The sequence below is a fragment of the Melanostigma gelatinosum genome (genome assembly GCF_949748355.1).
Source record: "Melanostigma gelatinosum genome assembly, chromosome: 16".
Taxonomy (NCBI): Eukaryota; Metazoa; Chordata; class Actinopteri; order Perciformes; family Zoarcidae; genus Melanostigma; species Melanostigma gelatinosum.
In genome coordinates this window covers 11,039,463-11,063,311 of record NC_136649.1, presented here as the reverse complement: position 1 = coordinate 11,063,311, position 23,849 = coordinate 11,039,463, and the positions used below count along the sequence as shown (strand labels likewise).

Genomic DNA, 23,849 nt, shown 5'->3' with positions numbered 1-23,849 from the left:
ACAGCTGAGAGAATGGTCCCTTCTCCTCCAGTAGGAGGGCTGGATTTGATCCCAATGTTAGGCCGCGAGTACACTCCTCTTCTGCAGCCTTGAAGCAGACAGCCCAGTTCCTTGGACGTCATATGATAAGGCTGGAGGAGAGCCAGCGGGGCCCTCATTTGGAAAGGAGGACCTCAGTCAACGCGCGCAGCCAGGGCCCCCTTTATCTCCACAAGGCAGGGAGGCGTATCCTTTCCCCCTCTCCCACTCCCCTTCACATACCACTCTGACTTTCTCTCTCTGTCGCTCTCTCACCCACACACTAACTACACTACAACCTGCTTCAGACGACGCCCCAGCCCCCATGAGATTTCCACTTGGGGCAGAGCCAAGTCTGCCGTGCGTCGTTTTCGCTCGAGAGGAAACAATCGGGGTCTTATTATTGTCGGGCTGCGCGCTCACGCTGCCCACGGCATCACCTCAGCAATAACAGAAGGGGTGCCAGCCAGAAGACGAAGAGGAGGAGGAAGAAGAGGCGGAGGAGAGGAGGAAGGGGTGTTAGCGTATTCCGAATTGACGCTCAGAAATAAACAGCCTGTTTGGAAGACGTCCGTGGCGGGAAGGGAAAGGGATCTGCAACTGAGTAAGTCGTGATTTACAGCGTGTGTCCTTTTTCTGTAGCTGAGCTGCTTTTTTTGGTGGCTCGTCCAGCGGCTGGCTGTGCAGCGGCGCAATATTTAAGCTTCCAGCCCGGCAGCATCCTTTTCTAAACTCGGGCTGGAGACATGGCAGAGGGATGGAGACGAGGGATGGAGACGAGGGTTGGGGGGGGGGGGGGGGGGGGGAATAAATGAGTCAAATATTGGTGGTATCATTCTGCACTTGTGGAATTCCTTTCTGTAAACACGGCCTAATATGAGGTAACAACTAGTAATCGCAAGAGGCGCAGCATCCTTCAGGGGACGTGAATTGCAAATTTAAGATGACAAGCTCACAATCAAGTCACGCGCTGGTTTGCGGGTGAAAAACAGAAGAAGAGGAAGAAAACAAATAGCTGCATGATCATGTCACCAACAGCCCTGTTATATGCCCAGAGGGCTGCTTTACTGTACTGCACATTGAAGGCACGATACAGCCGACAGGTGTAATCGGGACATGTTTACGCGAACGCCTTTGATAATGCATCATGTCCTATCGATCTGTTTGGCGAGGATAAGGGTTTCAGGATGTCTGCTTTTGCCTCGACGGTGAATTTCCAGCCGCGCCACCCGTGGGGTGAGGGATGCTGACTGGCTCGCGGGCTGTGGAGGAGAGTAACAGTATTCATGGTGTGTGTGTTGTGATGTGAGCGGTCTGCTCCAACATGGCGCTCATGAGCTGAAAAACCTTGGTCATTACATACTCCTGTCTGGAATTTACACTGTGCAGTCGACCAGGCGGCCGTTTTCTTTTCGTTTTTTCTGGATAGCAGAGAATGAGAGTGAGCATCCCTGACTGCTTGAGATGTAACTCAAATTAATTTCAGCTCAGGTTGCAGTGATATAGACTGGCTCCTCTGTCCTCCCAGAGTATCATATTATCCTGTGTGTGTGTGTGTGTGCGTGTGTGTGTGTGAGAGAGAGTGTGTGTTTCATCTTTCTGTTTCTATTCCAGTCTCTGAATAGAACAATATCGTTTTTATTACCGTCACAGCAGGCGACACCAGACAAAGAGAGCGTTTTTTTGGTTTGGTCTTGCGTCCATTGTTTCTCTCCTGGGTCTCTGGCCTGTGAACAGACGTCACTGTTGTGCACAACATATTTGTTGACAAGACCACCAAGTTCATGACGATAGAGTCTGCAAACATAACACGCCCACTGCATTTCTGAGAGAGTGAGTCCTCGAAGGACAAGACAGAGACTCTTTGTTTCAGTCATGTAGCTACAGTGACACCTGTTTGATTGACTCCCTTTTTCATGACAGTTTCTTCCGAGGGGAATTTAAGCAATACATCTCATGCATTTGTCATATCAGCCGAGGTGTGGATTTGATTGGTAATGTAATGTCAAAAAGGAGCAGAAACAACTAGTCCTACAAGTGAAAGTTTGCGATGTCAAGAAAAGTGCAAGGAATGATGTGTTTCGGTGCAATTATAGAAAAGTGTTCACCAGTGGCAATATGTTGGGCTCTCTGTTGCCCTTTTCTGTACTGTGTTACAGCTATACAGAGTAATTGCACTACGTGGCCTTCAAGAATCACAAGCAAAGACTGAATTTGTCAGAATTAGGAATATCGATGATGATTACATGTTTGCACTGGCGCAACTATTGAATAAAAGGAGGGATTACGGCACGTTTGTTGTCTGTTCTGTCATTTTATTGTATGAGCGAGACATGTTAAATCCACCGTAGGCCTCAGCCCGTCTGTGTGTGAGCTGAGGGTCTATATCCGGTCGGCTGCTCTGTGTTGTGTCAGCGACTGGCAGTAGAGCTGACAGCACTTGTCCTGTCCACCCAATCATCATGCGGCATTATGACTCTGCACAGCCACATTTCTGTGTGTCAGGTTTTGTGTGCTCGTGTGTGTTGGCGTGTGTGCAGCTTTGTGTGTGCATTTTAGTCTGTCTTTGCTTGTTTGCCAGAAAAAAAGATGGATTGTGTGTATGTGTGTGTGTGTATATGTGTGTGTTAATGGCTGTCTCCTGGCCCGGCAGGCTGGGCACCAGGGATGGATCTGTTTTCACCAATTTAAATCGGGGAAATGGGCTGGTAACCGGAAAGGTCATCCATCCTAATTTTGGACTGTCAATGAACTACAGTCAAAGTGCCCAACAGAAGTCCTCAGTGAGCTGAACCAGGAGACAAACTGTCATGATTGCGTTAAAGTGTGAAATTGTTGCCAAAAAGAGCACGATCACCAACTACCCTGATAAACACAGCTCAACGGGCAAAGGACACCGAAGTGACGTAACCGTTTTGTTGCTGATATTAATGCAACGAAACAACCTATTGCTCACTTACACCACCGTAGTCAAGTCGCCCACACATGTCTTTGTATTTACAATGAATTAAATTGCTGGATGTATGTGAAAGGGCAACACATTCTCACGGCAGTAGTCACAAATTGCAATCTATTGGTTTTGTGTACAGGTACAGGAATTGTGTTTTTTCGGGTCACTCGGCACAACTTCTTTTCATGATGACTTTAGCAACGAAACAAAATTTAGGTTTAAGCAACAAAAACACGGTTTAGGAAAAACATCATGGATTGGCTTAAAATAACTATGAACAGTTAGGTTGAGGCAACAAAACTATTAGTTTGTATTTGTGTCCCTGTACACAAAACCAATAGATTGAAATTCGTGACAATTTCACAACCTAATGCAGGTTTAATGAAAATGCCAGGGGTTTAAAGGTAACTTCTACATTAAAAGTGACACAAAACAAATATTTTTCTGTCAACATAGTACCAAGACCGCTAATGCATGACTGCAATTTGCTAAAAGTCCCGAGGCAGAAGTGGTTGGTTCAACGCCATTAGCAGAAAATGGCGGGCCTCTCCCGGGTTCACGTCCTGCCCTGAGCGAGTAGCCCCAGAGTCATTGATATTGCTAATTATCCTCAAATGACCTTACTGTCATTAAGAAACAATTCATGCAGTGGTGATGAAATCCCATCAGCATGGTAGTCGAAGATGTATGTTATGCATTACAGAAGCCCTTCCAGTTACTGTTTTTGAGCTCAAAGATGGTCGTGTCGGGTAAAAGAGGAAGTGGAAGTGAAAGCTTGCTCAGCAAGCGCACAGATGAGGAGTAACATCTGGGCAGATGGTAGAGTTGTGTTATTTGATAATCTGCTTTGGCCTTTCTGCCTCCTTTGTTTTTGTCTCTTTCTATTAATCTCTGCCTCCTCTTTTCTTCCTGGATAGTCACTTTTTCTTTCCTTTTTTTTGGACAACCTCTCATTACAAACCCCCCTCCCTGCTGCTTTGTCTTGACAGATAAGGCGAGAAATGATTTGTTTTTTTTCCTCTCTCTTCCCAACAGATGGTCTTTCTTCTGATAAACTGTCATTTTCAGCTATTAAGTCATATTAATCTCAGAGGGAAATGTGCTCAGCGGTGTGTGTGTGTCTTATGCACCCCTCCCTAAAACACGCGCACACCCGCCCGCTCACATGACGATCACCAGTGTTGCTGCAAAGATGCTATCAAGGGCACTATTGATAAGAAATAGTTCATCCATCTGTTTGCACTGTAGATAACCTGAAACTAACACCACACACACACATTTACACACATTGCCATCTGGTTTAAGGGGAAAGAGGAGAATGAATAGAAGGTCTTGTCCCCTTATAAATAACGCATCACTTTTTTTCTATGATCTCAGAAGAGATTGGACAGGGTGATATTGGACAAACATACTTAGCATTAACAATTCCTAATCCTCTTGAGGGCCTTAAGTGGGGATTGGGATCTTGCCATCAGGGAAGGCCCCTATTTGGCCTAATGGTTCCTGTGTTAACATTGAGAGGCTGCTCCAGTAATGCAGGTCCGTAGGCTTCCGCTATCCGGATACGTAGAGTTTGCTGATTGAGCGGCGCGCACACCAGGACGCTGTCCGACAGACTGTCTGTAAACACAAAAGCAATGCTGTCAGCAGGTAATGTTGATGCTGATCAATACTTAGAACCACCAACCTATTTCAATATTCTGCTTCAACTCTCTCAGCTTCTTGGAATATGTATGAGCCTTAATAGTAACGAGACACAAAAAGGCATTTGTAGCATTTTTGTGCAACATTGTTGGGATCTGCCAACATTCCTGATGTTGTATCAAAGGAGGTATTTATTCACCCAAGCTGTTTTATTGCAATGCCCACATGCATTCAAATTAAGGCGTGTGTGAACATGTTCACCAGGGACACATCGTCTCAATGTCTGCCTCAGTTGTGTTCATTCTGCCTCCCTGCCTGTGCATTGACATTTCTCTACCTGTCCACCAAATGCCCTCAGACTTTCCCACCTGTCCCAGTCACACCCCCACATCCAGCCACTCCCTCCTGCTCTACAGCAACCCATTCCCATCATCCGACCCTCCCCGCCCGCCTGCTCAACTGTTCCCCGTTCCACTCATTAATCTCCCAGTGTAAAAACCAGCCCATGTCCACCCACATTTTGCCAGATTGTCTGGTTTGCAGGCGTCCTAGTGTTCCAGCTGTTAGTGTGCCTACCTGAGCCACGGACCAATGATTCTCTGCTTATCCCCATTGGATAGCTTTGACTGCCTTCCTGGTTTTCACCCATGCCCGATGTTTGATTCAAGTAAACGTGAACCTTTGTGTCAACATGTCTACTTGTGAGCCGTTACACTCATTGTAATAAATCCAGTTGCTCTAGTGTTGCTGTGTCGTGAGAAGCAGTCGCAGGGAGATTGACCCTTTTTCTGGAGGATTCAAGCCTTTTTGTCAAGATTGCAAGTGATAGAGTTGCTGTTTTAGTGGCGAAACCAAGTGGTAAGATTGAGTGCAAAGGGCCTTTAATGGTCACTTAGAAGCTGGTTTCCAACTCTGACGTGAATAGATTGCTTTGTCTTAGAGCTGCAACTAATTATTTGTTGAAATGAATCCTCCCCATTATCTCCTTGATTGTCTATAAAATGTCATAAATCTAAATTTCAGTTTGCTATCATTCATGACAGGAAAAGGATAAAGTCCACACATTAAAGAAGAAGAAATTATACACATCTGTCATTTGAAAAATAATTGTTCATCAAAATGGTTGGCACTTAAATTTCAGTAAGTTGACTAATTGACTAACAACTAATTGTTGCAGCTCCACATCGTAGCACAGCTAGTGCATACGTCCCTCTCCATTGCATTGTTTTTATTGTGGTCATGGACCTTTTGTGGAATCTCTTTTCAGAGCCTTTGTTTCTTGTCTTCTAGCAGCTTTGTGATGTTGCTACACACAACCGAGTCTTTAAGCATGCTGTTTATTACCTCTCAATTTATGTCATCTTGTCCTCTTGTGTCCAGAAGCTCAGAAACGTCTGCATCTGTTGTCTTCTGTTGTGATGCAGCTTGTAAATCAGAACAGATTGTTTCCCAGGTGGGGAGCTAAAAGCCATTTATATCACTCAGGCGTATTGGTTGTCGCTCCGTCCTGTTGCCCAAATTTGGATTTTCTGAGCAATGAACCGACCTCCAGGCTTTCAAACCTCCACCACAGGCCTATTTGTGACATCGAAGACGGTACGCATCTCCATGCAGTGGCTGGGATCAAAACGGCAGCAATCGATAAAGTGTCACAAGAGCCGTAGACTCTGCGTGCATTCCCTGGAAGTATAAAAATTAACAAGCAAACACAACGACTGAACAGATTTGAAGTGTAAAGGTTGATTGTCGTGGAAGTAATGAAGGTTGAGTGCGGTCAAGTGAAGAAATGAGGCGAGTCGATGAGGAGGATCAAGAGAGAAGAGACGGGACTTACAGAGAGGCAGAACAAGACATGGGAGAACTGGGACAGAAGTTTGTAGTCAGGTTAGGAACTGATAAAGAACTTAATGCAGAACCATAAAAATGGTCAAACAGCATCTGAAATCCCCCCCCCCCCCCCCCCCACACCTTTCTGACTCTGGGGTTTATGGTTTACGATTGCTCAGGTGTGCACAGCTCACAAAGTGGGCAGGATTTGACCTCTCGAGCTCTCCTTTTCATTCTTTACACAACCGCTGTCACATGATATGTGGACAAATGAGGGCAACGATTGCAGGCATGATTGTTTGCTTGTCGAAGGAGCAAAAAACTAAAATGAGGTGGTGCAGACCATCCCTGTCCGAAAGCTGAACCAGATCTTTTCACCACTTTCAAACTCTGCCACAAAACACTGATTTTACTCAGCATGTTAAAACAGTTGTTTAATAACCTGCGAAAGAAATATCTCGATTGATGTCACCGAGTTAACTTAGCTTGGGCATGAAGACCTTTAGTGTTCGGGTTACACGCAAACCGCTGTTTACCGTAGGAGTATTATGGGTTTCTGGAGCTTGACGAATGATAAAAACTACAGCAAAGAACTGACTGTCACTTCCTTCTGACCCCTTCATCCCACCCCGCGTGCCTCAGTCTGTGTGGCTGCTCTTTGGCTTCTGAACGTGGCCGTTTCACACAATGTCTCTCCTCTGTACTGACAGAGCGTTATTCATGGCTGACCTCTGGGGGGTAAAAGGAGCTTTCCCCTCTGACCCCTGGAACACTAACATGTGACCTCAGCGGACTTCCTCAATTTTTTTATTGGCAGTGCACACGATTGTGTGTGTGTGTGTGTGTGTGTGTGTGTGTGTGTGTGTGTGTGTGTGTGTGTGTGTGTGTGTGTGTGTGTGTGTGTGTGTGTGTGTGTGTGTGTGTGTGTGTGTGTGTGTGTGTGTGTGTGTGTGTGTGTGGCCTGGGCAGAAAGGCAGGGAGGAGTAGAGTTGTCCCTGTGCTCTTTTGGCCTGAAGGAAGGAAGCTGTGGAAGTGGGGAGTAGAGAGGAGGAGAAAGAAGTGCCACTCCAACTCAGTGAGTGTGAAGGAGATTTCAGATTAGTTTCCTCTTTCAGACTCTTATAGTTTTCTAATGCCGGGTCTGGATCATTAAGCTCAAGAGTCATTTTCACAGTCATCATTCTTTCTGAAGAGAAAACGTTTTTTTCAGTGTGTGACTTGACTGTACAGTGTAATTGAGCATTAGGTTGTTTTTTTTGCATTAGCAACACTTGTTTTTACAGTGTTATTTTGTGTGTGTCTCTGCTTTTTTCATTCATCAAGAATAGCCAGAAATCAAGTTCACAGCTACGATCTGTCCAGATTTTAAATAATAGTATACCTCGTAAGTCATTCAATTTGTCCTTGGCCTCTCAATTCCATCGTATTTCTACAGGTGTTCATTTGTGTGAGTGTGCTTGTGTGTGTGGGTGTTTTTTTATTATTATGGCAGCCTGCGCAGTGTCAGTTAAAAGCTTCTTGCTGTTATGAATTAACACCTGAGTGAACACGTTTCCCTTTTATACGGCAAGAAGGGCTCGTAGAAATAGGTTATTAGATGCTGCATGCCAGTGTTGTATAACTGGAACCATTAGAGGCTACTTTTAAAGGTATTTGTTGTCATTTGTTACGTGATACGAACAGTGTGAAATGAGTGTGATTCTCTCAGTGGCATTCATCTTTTTTTCTGTTTGGCTACTTGTCTTCATAACATACCTGTTACTATGACTCTAAGTTGTTGCCTCTCTATTCTCTGATTGGTGAACGAGATGGTTTCTAACTGGCCAACAGTTCTTTGAGTGTGTGGTGCTGTAGGACATTCCTTTTACGGTGATATTTTATATGTTTGCCACAGTCAACTTGTAAAAATAATACTTCCTCAGCCTGTCTGTAGCTCTGGGCCCTAAGCCCCTTCATTTATACAGATTCATAATCTTGAAAAACATGTCATGAAAATATACTTTTTTACTTAAAAACAAAATGAAAAAACATCTTGACTTCTTTTGTTGACATTACTCAAAGTTGTGGATTTAATGGGGGCTATTTTCAGCAGCGGATTCGTTGCGTTATTGGGCTTTTAAGGCGGGATGGTGTTTTTGGGGGTTGATTTAAAACAAACTACACTGTCCAAGTTTATCTTAATGAAGGGACATGTTAACATCAACAGTGTGACTTATTAATGTTCAGCATATTCTTTTCAACAGTGAAGGTCATTGGAACAGAAAAATAAGGGCTTTAACACATGATGCTTGCTCGATCATTTTATTTGTGGTCCCATGCGATTTGTTGACAACAACAGAAATATGGAACATCACAAGACTCGTCCTTTCATAACTCTCCTTGTGAAAATGATGATGTTCTTGTTTATTTATTCATGTTTTTGTTATTTATCATTCCGTTTCATCCCGTATGGTTGCAACATTGTGTTGGGTCAATTGTTTACAATCTTATGAAGCACAGATGCAAGAAAACAAGCTCTAAAAAAGAAATCTGCTCATCTGAGTGTGTGTGAGTGTGGGAGGCAGGCTCAGAATCAGTCCAACTCAAGGCTGTTGTGGTGTTTGTTTTAGGTAATCCTAGATTAGCTGAGACCTGGTGTAATCTGCCCCTACAGATAGACGCATGTGGATGGCCCGCGGCCGTCCCAGAGTCACACAGTGTGACTGGTCTCATGTACAGATCAGTACAGCGTGTACTTGCTGACTGTGTGGCGGAAATAATGAATACAATGTTTCTTAATCGACTTTTCAGGACACATGAATGCAATTGGCTGTAACGTACTTGGTTCCTTTACAAAAAAACAAGCTTTTAAAAGTTGCAGCAAGGACAATCATTTTGTAAAAGCATTGCTTCTCACCTTGGAGAGATGAGGGTTTTTAAATCCATGTTAAGGTCATCATGACATCCCCAAACAAAGACGCTCAGCAGGATTATCATTCATTGAGTGCCTTGGACATCAAGGTAATCACTTTTAGGGCATTTCAGTGCAGATAGAGATGTGTAAAGTGACTGCTGGTGCCAGAGGACCGTGATGCTATTAGAAGAGGATGCTGGTGCTCTATGCAGGCAGATCATGTGTTCCTGGAAATGCTACAGCAGCAGTGCACTCAACAGGGAATAGGGCTGGTCATGAGTCCGTTTCCCTGACTTCGTCTGCCCTGCACCGGCCTTGAGATATCAACAAGAAACATCCCTTGTTTGAGTTTGTTGTTTGTACGTCGACTGCCAGCTAAGACGGCTTTGTCCCTCAGTCCTGTTGATCTATTATATGTATCCTGTGTCTCAATATGTTTCTGCTGGCCTGTCTGTGAGCGACTGCCAGCCTCCCTCGATGTCTTCCTTTCTCGGTCAGAAAATGTAATTACTCTTCTAACCAATGCCGCAAAGACGCTTGTCTTTGAGTCTGCTTTCCTGTCTCCTTGTTTGTCCATCATTGATGAGGGAGGCAGCAAGACAAAGGCCCACGATGTTCCGACAAGGTGGACATATTTTTCTACCAATACATCTTTAAAAATTCATTACAGCTGTAGCCCAGAGGTTAGAGAGGAGCAGTGCTAGCATTCAAATTTAGGTTTGGATGGTGGGACAAGCTTTGAAGGTCTGAGCACTTAACTCTCAGTCGGTCCAGTGGACATCTGTTGTTAACTTTGGCACGAACTGGGTAGTTTTGATCATAACAGAGACACACAGCAGATTTTCCACTGTGTTTGAGCGTTGATTGCTTTGAGATAGACTGTTGTATGTTTAGCCATTGGTATTGAATCTCTGTAGCACCACAACTGTCCGATTTTTAGTCTCGCAAACTTCTTTTTTGAGCAGATAATTCCTGATTCGATTCTCACTTTTTATTTGACAAAGTAGTCTGAACTCAAGGTCGACTAACTGAATTAAACTAAGAAAATGTTTTCATCTTCATCAGTTGTCATGAGATGACTCAGCTGTGATCTGTGGAACTAGTCAGGAGATAGCCGCTAAAACAGCTGATAGCTCTGGAAAAGCGAGTAAGTGGACCTTCAGTTGACCATTTCCCAAAATCAGGGAAGAACTTTCTTTTTGTTGATTTTTGACGATTTTATTGAGCCAAATATCTCATATAATGGCATTGTGTCAAGACTAAATTTAACACCAGTGGATATTAGACGTTTGTCTTATTTTCTTAAAAATGGTTGAAGAAAAAGATGTCAATATCTTCAAAGTAAAGCTCCAATAGATGCTCATAAATGCCGACGGGCTTTGCAACAGGATTTTGTTTCATTACACTGACAAATTAGTAGCAGGACAATGTTATGTTATGTTGACTGAAGACTTTTGTTTATGTATAATTCACAAACAAATAAATCTATATAAATATGTATTCCCTGTTGTTATGAAATAGAATCAAGTGTTCAAAAATCACAGATGAGACGGTAAAGAGGTTCTGTTGAACTGAAAGAAAAAGTAAGAGCCCTGTGACATTTATTCAGTCTCAGATGTACGTATCGCTCATGTTGGGACGTCATATATTTAAGGTGTCACCAATAAACTTTTGAGTTGCGTTTACAACTGATGTTTCCAACAGACAGTAATTAAAATTATGTAAAAACACGTCATAGCTACGCTGTGGGTGTGTTCTGCCTCGTCTCAGCTGATGCTCACAGTGACCTCTCGGGGGGCCAGGATGGGCAGCCGGCGGTTCCAGGCCCCCTTCATACCCCTGATGAACTGATCCAGATGCTCGGTCGGCCAACTGCCCTGCTTCCACCGCAACCCGAGGGCTGGGAAGGGACGGAAATGATGGCAGAAAATAAGTTCTGTAACACTGTCAACAAAAAGCATAAACAGTACCTGGATGAAGCTCATCACAACATATTGTATTGTTGATTAATTTACAGCGCTGGCTTCCCTTATTCAGCCTCTTTTACCCAGCGCATCTCCAGATGTTTTTTTTTATTCTCTCTGTTTGTGCTGGATCAGTACTAAAGGCGAAAAAAAATAAAAGAATACATGAACTAGACAGTAGTGTGTGTGTGTGGTGTGGGGGGGGGGGGGTGATGATTGTGGTTTCACTTGTTCTCCAAAAAAATCCCCATGTGATGGTGATGTGGTTTGGTAGAAGAGCAGAGATCAGTGGGGTGTTTGAATGAGTGTGCTGGGAGTGCGTGCATGTTAAAGAGTGGCCTCCCATAATAAACCACTGAGGTTTTTGTGAGTCGTACAGCTACATGTGAGCCGATGGTGGGCTCACATGCATGACCGAAAATGTATGCCTCTTTAAGCTTTAAGAGGAGCCAGTGTTGTTGCCTTGCATTCTTTTGTGAGGGTATAGCAATGTGACCGACCCTACAGCAAGGGGCCAGATAGAAACAATTTTCTCTATTGACATGTTCACAATTCAAGCTTTGTTCGTATTCCTCTGGGAAATGATGCAAGCAAAGTCACAGTAACAGTGGGTGTCCTGGCCGCTCATCAGGAGGAGTGACACGATCAAACGGTTTTAACACCCTTTACTGGCGGTGGAGAGGGGTGGGTGGGGAGTTATGTAGAGTGTAGTTGTGTCGTCGTTGTTTTGTAAGAGTTTGGTTTCAACCAGTGCGGAGAAATCAGAATCCCATATGCCTTGTGATACAGTTTCAGTTCGGGCTGGAAAAGGCACACGGCTGTTAAGATGCTGCAGCCGCTTGGTGTGCTTCATCAACCGCCTCCGATCTGTAGAAAGAGCGTCTTCTTGGGGCTACATTGCTTAACACATTCCAGTCACACACTGTAATATTCATAGAGGCTCTTGCTACTGTATCATGACAAAATAATTAAATCTATGTTAAGGTAACACGTCATCCCTTGTTAATTTTATGCGAGTAATTCGTTGTATATGTTCATTATGGATTGTTTTGCATTTGATTTCTCAAGTTATCAATGAATCTTCTAGAATCTTCTATAAAATGGCAGAAAAAAAAGAAAACCTCTCCAAGATCTCTTCAGTTTTTTTTCCAATTGGTCGATAATAAAAATTGTCAATGCTTAATTTACTGCTGATCAATTAATAGATTCATCAAGTAATTGTTTTGGATCTAATCTTAATCTTTCAATTGAAATTGAATTTGATTTAATTTGAAAAATAAATTCATTTTTGCCAAACAACAATTCTCATGTTGAATGAGGAAAGGTTACATCGCATTATACGCTTATATAAAGTATCCCTTTAAAAACACACAGCCCTTACTGAGGGGGACTGTGACATTGGGGTCTCCCCAGTAAATACCAGCTGTGCTTCTGTCCATCTTCCAACCCGGAGCTCTGGTCTGGAACCTATTAGAGCAGGAATCTCCAGCAGTGTCCTGCTAGCGCATTAGCATGCCTTCACTGACTCTCCCTGACAGGAAGGAGACACTGATTCAGCGCGAGCAGACACATATTTAACCTCAGTCACCGGGAAGTCTTTGGAAGGTAAATGTCTGGTGAACGAATGCGAGGAAAGTTGTTTGTCACTGTGTGTCATGTCTGATAACGGTGGTCATTAAATCTCTCTCTCTCTCTCTCTCTCTCTCTCTCCTTCCTTCAGGATGGCTGAGATGTCCCAAGAGGAGAAACTCCAGGCCATCGCTGTAAGTTATTTGTATACGTCTCTTCCTTTCTCTCTTGTACACACACACACACACATACACACACACACACACACACATACAGAGTGCACATCAGGACACAGTGATGGCTGTAGAAACAGCAAATCATTGCTGCTTGTCAGGATCTGACCGCCCGTCTTAATGACTCAACCTTTTAGATCCCATATCCCTCAACCATTAGAGGACACAGAAAGCTAATGCAGCGGCTCTCAGCATCTCTCTTGCCTGTGTCCCGCTCTGTTGGGTCTTTCATCGCTTCGGCCTGTTTCATCCTCTCTCTCTTTGTCTTTTCAGACACACAATATCTAGGTTCTCAGTATAATTACGTTTGTCGAGATATACGTTTTCACAAAGCATTGAGAATTAATGGCAGACAAAGAACTGAAGCACGTTTACATTTGGTTTGTTCTGAGCGGTTTTAGGAAATCATTACATGTATTATCTTCCGAATTTGCTGAAATGTCAAAACTTTGAAATGTCCGCCAACAGAAATAAAAGTACTTCATGTCGTATGATAAATAAATAAAGCTTCTACCGTATTATCAACATCAGGATCACAAAACACCAACTTCAATATCAATTCAATTCTCAACATTTCCCCGAAAATTGACTTGACATACGGAGTGAATGTTATGTCCCTTTAAATAAAGAGCACATACGGTAACTGTACACCAACTTCCCTCTCATTCTCTCGCACTCTTACTTTTCAGACACACTCAGCAATAAACATTGACTGACACATAATGTACTCAGTCATCAAAAGTTACCATTAAATCATCAGCACTATAACACAAAGTATGTTTTGTTCGATCAGATCCATGAGTTTCAGTTCTAGTAATTTGTGTGTGTGTGTGTGTGTGCGTGTGTGTGTGTTGTAACAGGAGAAAAGGAAGAGGCAGACAGAGATTGAAAACAAGAGGAGGCAGCTCGATGATGACCGACGGCAACTCCAGCATCTCAAGGTACGCACACACACACTCCCTTCCACATGCAAACACATGCTCACATTATGCACATGCCCTACTTGTACTACTGCACTTGTGAGAATCATTTTCAACAGAGGTTTGCTGATGTTTAGAAGTCACTGAGTTAGTTACAGCACAGTCAGTAGGGTTGTGATGCTCTTCTTTATTGCAACCTTTTTAAGCAGGCTATTTACAACAAACACAACAAAACACTGGGAAGTTCTCACAGGGAAAGTTGTGGATCTGAGACCAAAAAGTTGCACCATATTGAGCTTTGATCATCACAGTGTGCACAGAGGACACAATCATAGAGTGTCCAGATGTTAGCATTCCTGTGAACATTCAGTTAAATTATGACACCGCATCAGCATTTTAATCTCCAGCAGATTTGTAATGTTGGTCCTTCAACAGACAAAGTGCACAGCAACATTTGTCTCCTTTAACCAGGACATTGTAATTATGAATGAGAGCACTATACAAGAAGGCTGCCATCCTTGTGAAAACATCCACATTAGAGTTCAAACCATTAACCCTTCTAACCCCTCCACTCATCTTGTTCATCAGCAACAAATTCTGCGAAGAAGGCAACGAGTACCAGCCAATCAGAGGCAGAGTTAGGCAGGTCTTCGCGGAATGCGGGTAGGGGAAAAGAAATTAATTAAACTACTGCAAATAACAGGCTGCGCAACTGCAAATGGCCGTGAAAGAGGTCATTTGAGTGAAAGGGTGTATTTGCACCTAGCACTGTATTCAACATCCTCTGAGAACTCTTTCCAGGTATAACATGATACGTGCCTCACCAGAAACACTGACGGTCAGCTCTGTCTCTTCTGTGAATTAAGCTCGATGTGTGAGTGTCACACACCCAAATTACAAAGTCAAACTCAGCAACTCCTTTTAAATCTATCAGTCCCACATAGTGAGATACTCCCCAACTGCTGCTGTCACGGAATGTTCAGAATGGTCTGTAGATAACACCAGCAGCTCCTCCACATGCTGTTTATACACACACACACACACACACACTCCCTAAAAAACACATTCAAATCTGCCTGCATGTGGACACACACTCATTATATCAGAGCCAAGGCTTTTGTCAGCGTATGTGTCAGCTCTATCAAAGCTATTTCAGCCGCGGACAATTCGGCAGGTCACAGATACGAGCAAAGGTGTGTGTGCGCCAACGCAGACGCGTGCGTTTGTGGCAGCAGTGCCTGTGACCTGCGCCATTGCCCTGGCATGCTCCCACTTTTTCTATTTCCAGAGCAAACCTTTGTGTGTGTGTGTGTGTGTGTGTGTATTCGGTTTTGTGTGCGTGGCTTCATGAAAGACCACAGAAGCCTCAGACAATGCAGAGGGCTTTGGCAGAGGAAACTGATTTTTGTCCCACTCCCACCAACAGGAAAGGGCTCTTACACTCACCGCTCCCCGCTTTCGTCTCACACACGCGCACACACACACACACACACACAAAGGGGAAGTGTAATCACGCTGTACAGGAGCATTAGAAGGCTCTTTGTGCAAACCACAGCAGGTATTGCTTTTCCAGAGGCTGCTTTCATGTGGGAAACCCAATAAATGTCTCCGTTTACAAAGCACATTTTTATAAGGGTGTACCTGCCCCAGCATTAAATCACACTAATACAGTAACATACGCAAACATACATACTCTCACAGTGCAGGCATAATCGCGAGATGAACGAATACAATGTTGTTAACACAGAAAGCATTCGGCAATAGGAGTTGTGTTTTTAATTAAGCAGCCATGGCAGATATGATTATGCATGCAGCAGCTGGCAGTCTCTTTAATTGTAACCTGCAAAACGCACCGTTTATAGGGGACATACTTGGAGCTAGGTTAGCAGTTTCCAGTGTTTATGCTAAGCTAAGCTAACTATCTCCTCGCTGTAGTTTCATATTTACCACAAGCGTGGTATTAATCTTCTCTCATTTAGCTCATGCCAAGAAAGCTTTTTCCCTAAATGCTGAACTATTCCTTTAAACGATTTTTAAGGAAGACAATAGTTGATAAAATAATAAGAATTACACAGGATAAAATCAAATCATTCTGGAGAAAATTTATTGTATTTTCAAAGGATAAGAAGTTTTGGGATTTCAATTCGTAGAAGGAAAAATGCTAAATTAATTTAGCAATAAAGGTCTTTTCCCTGCAGCTGCTCAGTACATTTGGAAGTGCGTGTGTGTGTGTGTGTGTGTGTGTGTGTGTGTGTGTGTGTGTGTGTGTGTGTGTGTGTGTGTGTGTGTGTGTGTGTGTGTGTGTGTGTGTGTGTGTGTGTGTGTGTGTGTGTGTGTGTGTGTGTGTGTGAGTGAGTGTAACTGTGTGTACCACAGTTCCGCCCTTTGTCTGCTACGTTAACAGCTTTTACTCCAAAGAACAATGGAGAGAGACGTAACTTCAGTGCTCCGGCTTTACGACTGTTCGTGCAGACTGGTGTGTGTGTGTGTGTCTGTCTGCGCGCGTGTGTTTGCGTGCACATGAGTGAGTACATTACGTGATGTCAGGCGATAGTTGGGTGTGGCGAGAGAGCGAGGAAGATTGAGAGAGTAGAGAGACAGAGAGGGAAGCAGGGTAAGATTCAGTGCCCTGGAGACCATGCAGGGCTGCGGTATGAAGAGTGTTGAATTACACCGTGAGAGACTGTGCGCCGTAAAGCTCTGTTGAGCTGGATGTCTGGAGCTGAATTACTCAATGGGGGAAAGTAAGAGTTAAAACAGAACAACAGGCCCTTTAACAGATACAAACAGATACACTCTGACATGTAAAACCTTACCCAATACAACATGTGCAAAACCACAAAGTTCGTGAACTTCATGATGGATAGAGATGCATACAAGAGAGGGGAATGGGCGGGGGTCGAGTCAGAGAAGAAGGAAAAAACAAACGGGGGGTTTTGCTGTAGAAATTCTTGTTGCATCACTGGAGAGGAATTCAAATCAAGCACAGGTCCAGATTTTCAGTCCAACTCGTGAAAGCAAGAGCTTCTTCCAACACTTATCCGTAAGTCCACGCAGGGTTGAATTGCCCTGCACGGTCTAATAACAGCTGCGAGTAACACACTGTTATATTTACCTCGAAGCATGCCAAGTATTTGCTTTGATTCAAGCTTATCTACAGGAGGGAAAGTGGATGTGGGGTCAAGATACGGATACAGGGCTGTTTGGAAATAGATAGAGGAAATAAACATAGACTGAGGAACAGATAAAGAAGTGGAAGGTAAGAGAATAATAAAGTGAAGAATCCACCTCAGAACAAAGTTTATAGGCTACATTGTGTTCCCATGTCATGCTTCATTATAATTCATACGGGGGTATTCAATGATCTTGTCCTAGAATTAACTTTACAGTAATTATAATGACACTCAGTTTACAAGTACATTTAGTCACAGTCGGTGCTCTCAACTTGCCCATGAAGATGTTTGATGCAGTTCAGGAACTATTTTGTTTTTAATCTTGTTATCTTCATTTCCAATCCCGTGCTCAATTTAGTATAACAGGATAATTATACCATTGTTTGGATCTTTTCTGTGCAGCTCTTTGATGCCCTGGCTATGTGCCACAGTCCACTTGGCAACAACAAGTTGGCAGCAGTTGAAGTATGTGACAGAATCACTGAGTGGCAGCAGTCAGCACAGGAGTGCTGGACACAATCGCTGGTCGATTCTTGTAGTAGATTAGCTAAACGGCTCGTCGTTCTCAGTCAAAATACTACTGATCTCTTCCAAGTGAGAACGTGTTGCATTTTGGGTGATTGAAGTCCTGTTAATGAATGAATCAGCTCCTGATGAAAGAAGCATGATTAATAGCCCTCTCCCTGATTATGCTCTTTTCATCACAGCTGATGTACACACTCATACACCAAACAGGGGGAAATCATGATCTCTTTGCCACAAATTAAAAATAGAATCATTCTCTTACATGCCTTTTTCTCCGTGTTCATTCTCAACAACATGTCAGTATTTGTGATGTCCTCTTGCAGTCGAAGGCGTTGAGGGAGCGCTGGTTGTTAGATGGAGCTCCAGCGGAGGAGGAGACTCAGAACCGTCTGCATGAGGACGAGGTGAAGACCAAACTCCTGGAGCAGGTCATCCTCAGGTCAGCATCTAAAAAACGCCTGCGTGTCCGATCTTTGTCCAGAAAAGTGTTTTATTTGCAAGCGAACGGTGTGTGTGTGTGTGTGTGTGTGTGTTTCTGAGTCAGGCTGGAGCAAGAGATTGAAGAACTGGAGACAGACCCTCCAGCCAATAAGGGTGTGGCCAAAGAAAATGGAGGTAAGTTCAGTACCCATGGCAGCATCACACGGGAAACCATAGCAACGCAGCCTGGATACCTGTGTCGGAAAGAGAAAGCGAGCTAATATTGGCCTCTTCATTTGCTCTATTAAATTGTTCCTCTCCGCCGGAGGTCATTAAAACAATATTCCCTTTCTTTCTCCATCTCTCTGACTTTCCCCGACCACCCTCTCTCCCTTTTGCTCTCCCCTCGTCTCTCAATGACACTCTGGTGCCACCTCTAGGTGAGAATGGAGTAGTGCAGGGCTCGGGTCAGACCCCCAAGAGAGAGGTGACGGGGATCGAGGCCAAGCTGCTAGGTCCCAGTCCTGACCAAGCTAGCGAGGACAACCCCGTCACCCTGGTGTTCATGGGCTACAAAACCGTTGAGGAGGAGCAGGAGTCCCGCACGGCTCTGGGAATGGAAGGTGTTGACGGCAACGTCAAGGCTGAGTTTGTCGTGATCGAGGACGGGGAAGGGAAGGCCGGAGGAGAGGCGGCCACAGAAGAGCAGGCTCCACCCAACGGGAGCATGGCGGATAAAGAAAAGGCCAACGGAGGCGGAGAGGAAGGAGAGAATGGAAAGGAGAAGAAACAGGCCTGCAAGTGCTGCACGGTCATGTGAGCTATGTGTGTGTATGTGTGTATGTGTGTGTGTGTGTGTGTGTGTGTGTGTGTGAGGGCGAATGTGTGGGTGAGTACACACCTGCACCTGCAGGCCTGTGTGCTATGGCATGTGTCTGTATTTGCAGATGTGTGTAACTTTGTGTCCGTGTGTGTGTGTGTCGGGACGGGACGGGACGGGACGGGGGGGGGGAATCCGAAGTACAGTCACACAGCCAATATACCAACAATGAGAGCCAATACAAGCTCCGGCTACAACAACAAGAACCACAAAGACTCATAAGTACACTTCACTCTGTATACTTTCTCCGACATGTATTTGCCTTTTGATTTCTATCGATATTTTTCTATTTTTCTGTCTTGACATTTATATTGTATTCAGTATGTATATCTTTATTGTGGGACTATGTACTGTAAGTTCGTTGTTATTATTGTTGGAAAAAAAGAAAATGTATGAGCTCTCTGGATTGTACTGCTACCAACTGGGGGAAATCTGGAAACTTCAAATCATTGAAGTCAAAACAGCAAACTATGAAGGACACAGACACTTAAATATATATATACAGGATATATTTCTCTGTGTAGCCCTACCAACTATTTATCGGTCAATTTCAAATTGCAATATTGTCTAAGATATTATTTTAAATAGTATTTTAATATATTGATATGGGATTATGTTTTTTACAAGGTATTTATTGTTTTTGGTGCTCGACATCATCTCCCACCATGAACTGCATGTAGGCTTGTAAGCACTACCAGAATCGCGTCACAATCATAACAAGTGTCTGTGCTTTCTTAGCCTCATATGTGCTCATATATTTAGTCACACACGTCTTTCTATCAGTAACAGTTGATAGAAATTGACAGTGTTAGAGATGTGCATTAAGCTTAAAAATAAATCTACAGCACAGAGACAAAGCGGCTGATGAGAACAGCGGCCATATTGCGAACCGCATTAGCTTCTCATAGATCCTATACGTGACACATGTACATGAAGATCACAGCTTTTGTGTTTTTTAAATAAGATGGATACTGTACTTTATGATCGATAGAGTCATGTCGAACCATTGCGCAACGATTCGAAATGCTTGAATCATTTTGTTCTCCAAACAGTAGAGTCAATGTGAATCTTATGAGGTAGCACTGCATGAAGCCTTGCAACTGTTTTGACTGTCTTGTCACTTGTTAGGTCTTACTTATACTCTATCACGTTCACATGAATGTAAATCCAGGGGTTAAATTGGGATTAGTTCTACCATAACGAGAAGAGGCGGGCTTGCTCAGCTCACCGTAAAAAGAATAAAAAAAGAAGAAGCTTTTTGTCTCTTTATGAATCAAATAAACATCTGATGATATGCTGTAATTTCACCGTGTGTTGTTCGGCTGCTGGTTTCTGTCCTGCTCGCTCCCAGTTTAACCCCTGACTCTTTGTCTGGAGACGCCGGCCCGACAGTGCTTGAATAGATTTGCAGCAAAATGAAAAAGATTTGGGGCACTTCTCACTAATAATAATATTCTCTGGGGACCTTGAATCTTTATCAGTCTAAAAAGACAATATAACGAATTTGGTTGTGCCCAGCTCCCCAAGCTTTTTTTTCGTAATTATTCTATAAGAAAGTCCAGTCTAACCATTTAAAAAGTGCAGGATGCTAGCAAGATAAACCGTACATGTACACCATAGCCATTAAAAGCCCTGAAAGCCGATTTGAAAAACATTTGGGCCCTATAGTTTACTCATTTGTTTGGCAGACATAGAGGCCATTGACGTTCTGGGTCATGCTTCCCCTTTCCTCCCCCCACCCCAGACTCATCCCCGTCTCTGATTCACCCACACACCATCACCATCATCGTCATCGCCGAACACAAACACAGCCCCACCGTCTATGCTTGGAGACACGCAGTTTTTAAAAACCTCTGAAGTTGGTGCTAGCCCTGAGTCTCATGACTCGTCGAACACTCTTCATCCACCAACTACTCTTCAACTCTCCCTCCCTCTGTCTCACTCAGCCCGCCCGTGAGGGGGGATTGTGGGAATCTACTGCCTCCTGCATTCGTTGAATACGAGTCTTTCGCAACCTTCAGTGCCAGATGCATTATCTCATGTCCTGTCTACATTTACCACCAGAGAAATGATCCCTTCTAACATTCCAAAGGGAGGTCAACAGGCGTGGACAGATGAATTATAGTCTATGCTTTCCATATGTACAGTTCCACTGTAATTGAACAACTTGCCACTTTCTTTCTGACATTGACTCGTTTTTTTCTTTCCTATGGCCCCTTTGCGAGGCGGCATATTGTATTTGACGTGTGTGTTTTTAAAAAGAAAAGATGACCATCTGTGTATTGTTGGTGCCTTTGTCAGGTTCAGTTGGTTGGACTGGTCTGTCTGCCGCCATTTCTTTCGGCCGGGGTTTTACTTGCTCTGCTCCTGGTCATGATGACCCGATGTAAACACTGCCTTCTACTCGAGAGGGGTACTTCACAACTATGGTAGAATATCATTCTCATTTTTCTCATGATAACTATAAGTGAATGCAGCTCATATAATAGGTAATATGCAGACCACTGTTGGTGTCTTGAAAAAAACTTTGGATCCTGTTGGTTTTACTGTAGCCGACAGATTACGTTTTTTATTCCTCACATCTGAGAAACTTAACAAAATCTACTACATTCAAAGTTTAAACAATTTTGGGGATACAAACTTAATGCAGGAGACTAACTGGCTACTAGTCAATGTGCAGTGTATACACATGTGTGCGTATCTATATGCATACATACATCTGTAAACATAGAAATACATGTAACTTTGTTGAGCTAAAGCTTTGCTTGATTGTGGGTCTCTGGGACAGCAGCAGAAAAAGCAACCTTGTGTTAGACCAATGCCTGTTCATCTATTCTGTGGTCGTCTAAATGTTTAATCTTGAATAAAACTACTGTTTGTTTACAGCAAGTCAGATAAGCGTGTATGTAATCAACCAAACGTGCACATATAGTAGATAGAAGTGTCCATGTCAGCCACGGTTAACGATGTGTGTGGTTTCGGCCTCTCGGCTGATGGAGCCACAGATGGACGACCTTCTGTAGTAATGCAGCTGTCTGGTAAAAACGATGAGGAAAATAGTTACTATACCCCTCATTTATGAAGAATGAATCATGTACAGTTAGGTGCGATTTGGGGAGAGGTGTCACAAATGTTATAGCAACATGAAATAGAGCTATAAAGAGCAGATCCACCAGTGGTAATGAGCATAAATGGCTAGGAGGTTATTTTGTGAAGTGCAGTACCCACAACATGCCACTAGAGAGCAATACGTCTTCTGTAGTGGAAGTTAGTTCTGTTCGAAAATTGTCAAATATACTGTGAAAGAGGGAGACAAAGGCAGAGGGGCATTTAAACAGGGCATTCATCAGATGGAGGTCAGCTATGCACTATTTAACAAAACATAACTACACTGCTCTATGCTGCAGCAGTTCTGGCTCCGATTAAAAAACAATTAATAGATTCACGTGAGCCCAATATGAACGTGGCAGATTCAGTTTGTTGACACATTCTCTGTGATGAGACAGATTTTACCGTTCAACAGAAGTGGCAGAAGTGTTCCACATCACGAGACAGAGAATATGTTGTTTTTCGTTATTTAGGTCACACCCTGACTACGCTCTTCCACGCTCTCGCTGACACAACACTGGAGAAAACACAAAACTGTCCTGGGTTTCATCGGTGGAATCTAAAAAAGTCATTGGAAATAAAAAGGAGGTGGCATTTTTTATCATTTAAAATGACTTCCAAAGGTATGATAAGAAAGCAGTCCCATGAGGATGACGCTAAGTCGTATTGCTGCTATGTCAACATATAATTACCTTTCCTCTGTCATTATTTGTTAAACGTAAGCCATCTGCTACCCCAGTATGAGGCACAAACTAGGATAGGCAACCAAACAGAAACAAAAAAACGAATTTTCCTCAAATCCAACCTCATTCACTACAAAATAACAATATATTGCCCAATACCTGTGCGAACCAGTGAAATCAACACGATGTCCTTGGTGGTGCAACATTGTTTCAGCACCAGTTGTGAAATATTTTCCAGGAACAAGTTACTGTACACACACGTCTTATTCACACGCATCACCAGCTGTGACAATTTGACTCTTTGTGCTGCTGTAGTTATCCACTTGTTACTTCTCAACTTTACATTTTTAAGACAGAGCTATCATTCACTTCCTTCACCTCATTTCCAAAAAAAATAATACATACCGGTAAGCCTGCACTGTATGAATTAAATAATTGTATGTTTCTTGATATGACGGTTTCTTCTTCTTCTTCTTCTTCTTCTTCTTCTTCTTCTTCTTCTTCTTCTTCTTCTTCTTCTTCTTCTTCTTATAAATTAGGTAGCCAGAGTGAACATAACGGCCTCCCACTTGTGTTGTGCTTCCTTCTGTCATGATACCAGTGTGCATATTGAGCTGTGCGTCCTAACTTACCTGTGGTTTCTTTGCTGTGTTGTATTTGTGTTGTCTCCTTCTTTTATTGTCACACCAGAACTCTTTCCTTTTGCAATTTCAAACAACTGTGTTTTCTACAGCACTGCTTCCTGAAATGATACTTGTGTTGACAAACAGTATCAGGGCAATTACCATCCTGATTGTGTTGTGCCCCACCAAAACCAGTATTGTTGTTCACACATCACGCTGAGTGGTGATAAACTGCAGCCCATGTGTGCCCTGAATCAGAATCCCTCAAACCACAATGACCACAACGTTTTGGTCATAATGACTATGTGACTGGATTCATAATTCTCCCAACATGACCAGTGTTGGATTAAGGTTCACCAGTAAACAACAATTTGCTTGACTCTAATCTTGGGGGATCTTATATTTAAAGTGGTGAAATC

At 43.3% G+C, this 23,849-nt stretch overlaps 1 protein-coding gene across 1 annotated transcript; it reads left to right on the top strand.

Moving 5' to 3' along the window:
- Nucleotides 1–278: 278 nt before the first annotated feature.
- On the top strand, nt 279–21,883 carry palm1b (paralemmin 1b). Its single transcript, XM_079286708.1, has 6 exons — nt 279–622; nt 13,017–13,059; nt 13,959–14,039; nt 18,040–18,155; nt 18,261–18,331; nt 18,577–21,883. Exons 2-6 carry the CDS (start codon nt 13,018–13,020, stop codon nt 18,954–18,956), a joined length of 690 nt encoding a protein of 229 aa, XP_079142834.1. The 5' UTR covers nt 279–622; nt 13,017; the 3' UTR covers nt 18,957–21,883.
- The last annotated feature ends 1,966 nt before the right edge of the window (nt 21,884–23,849 follow it).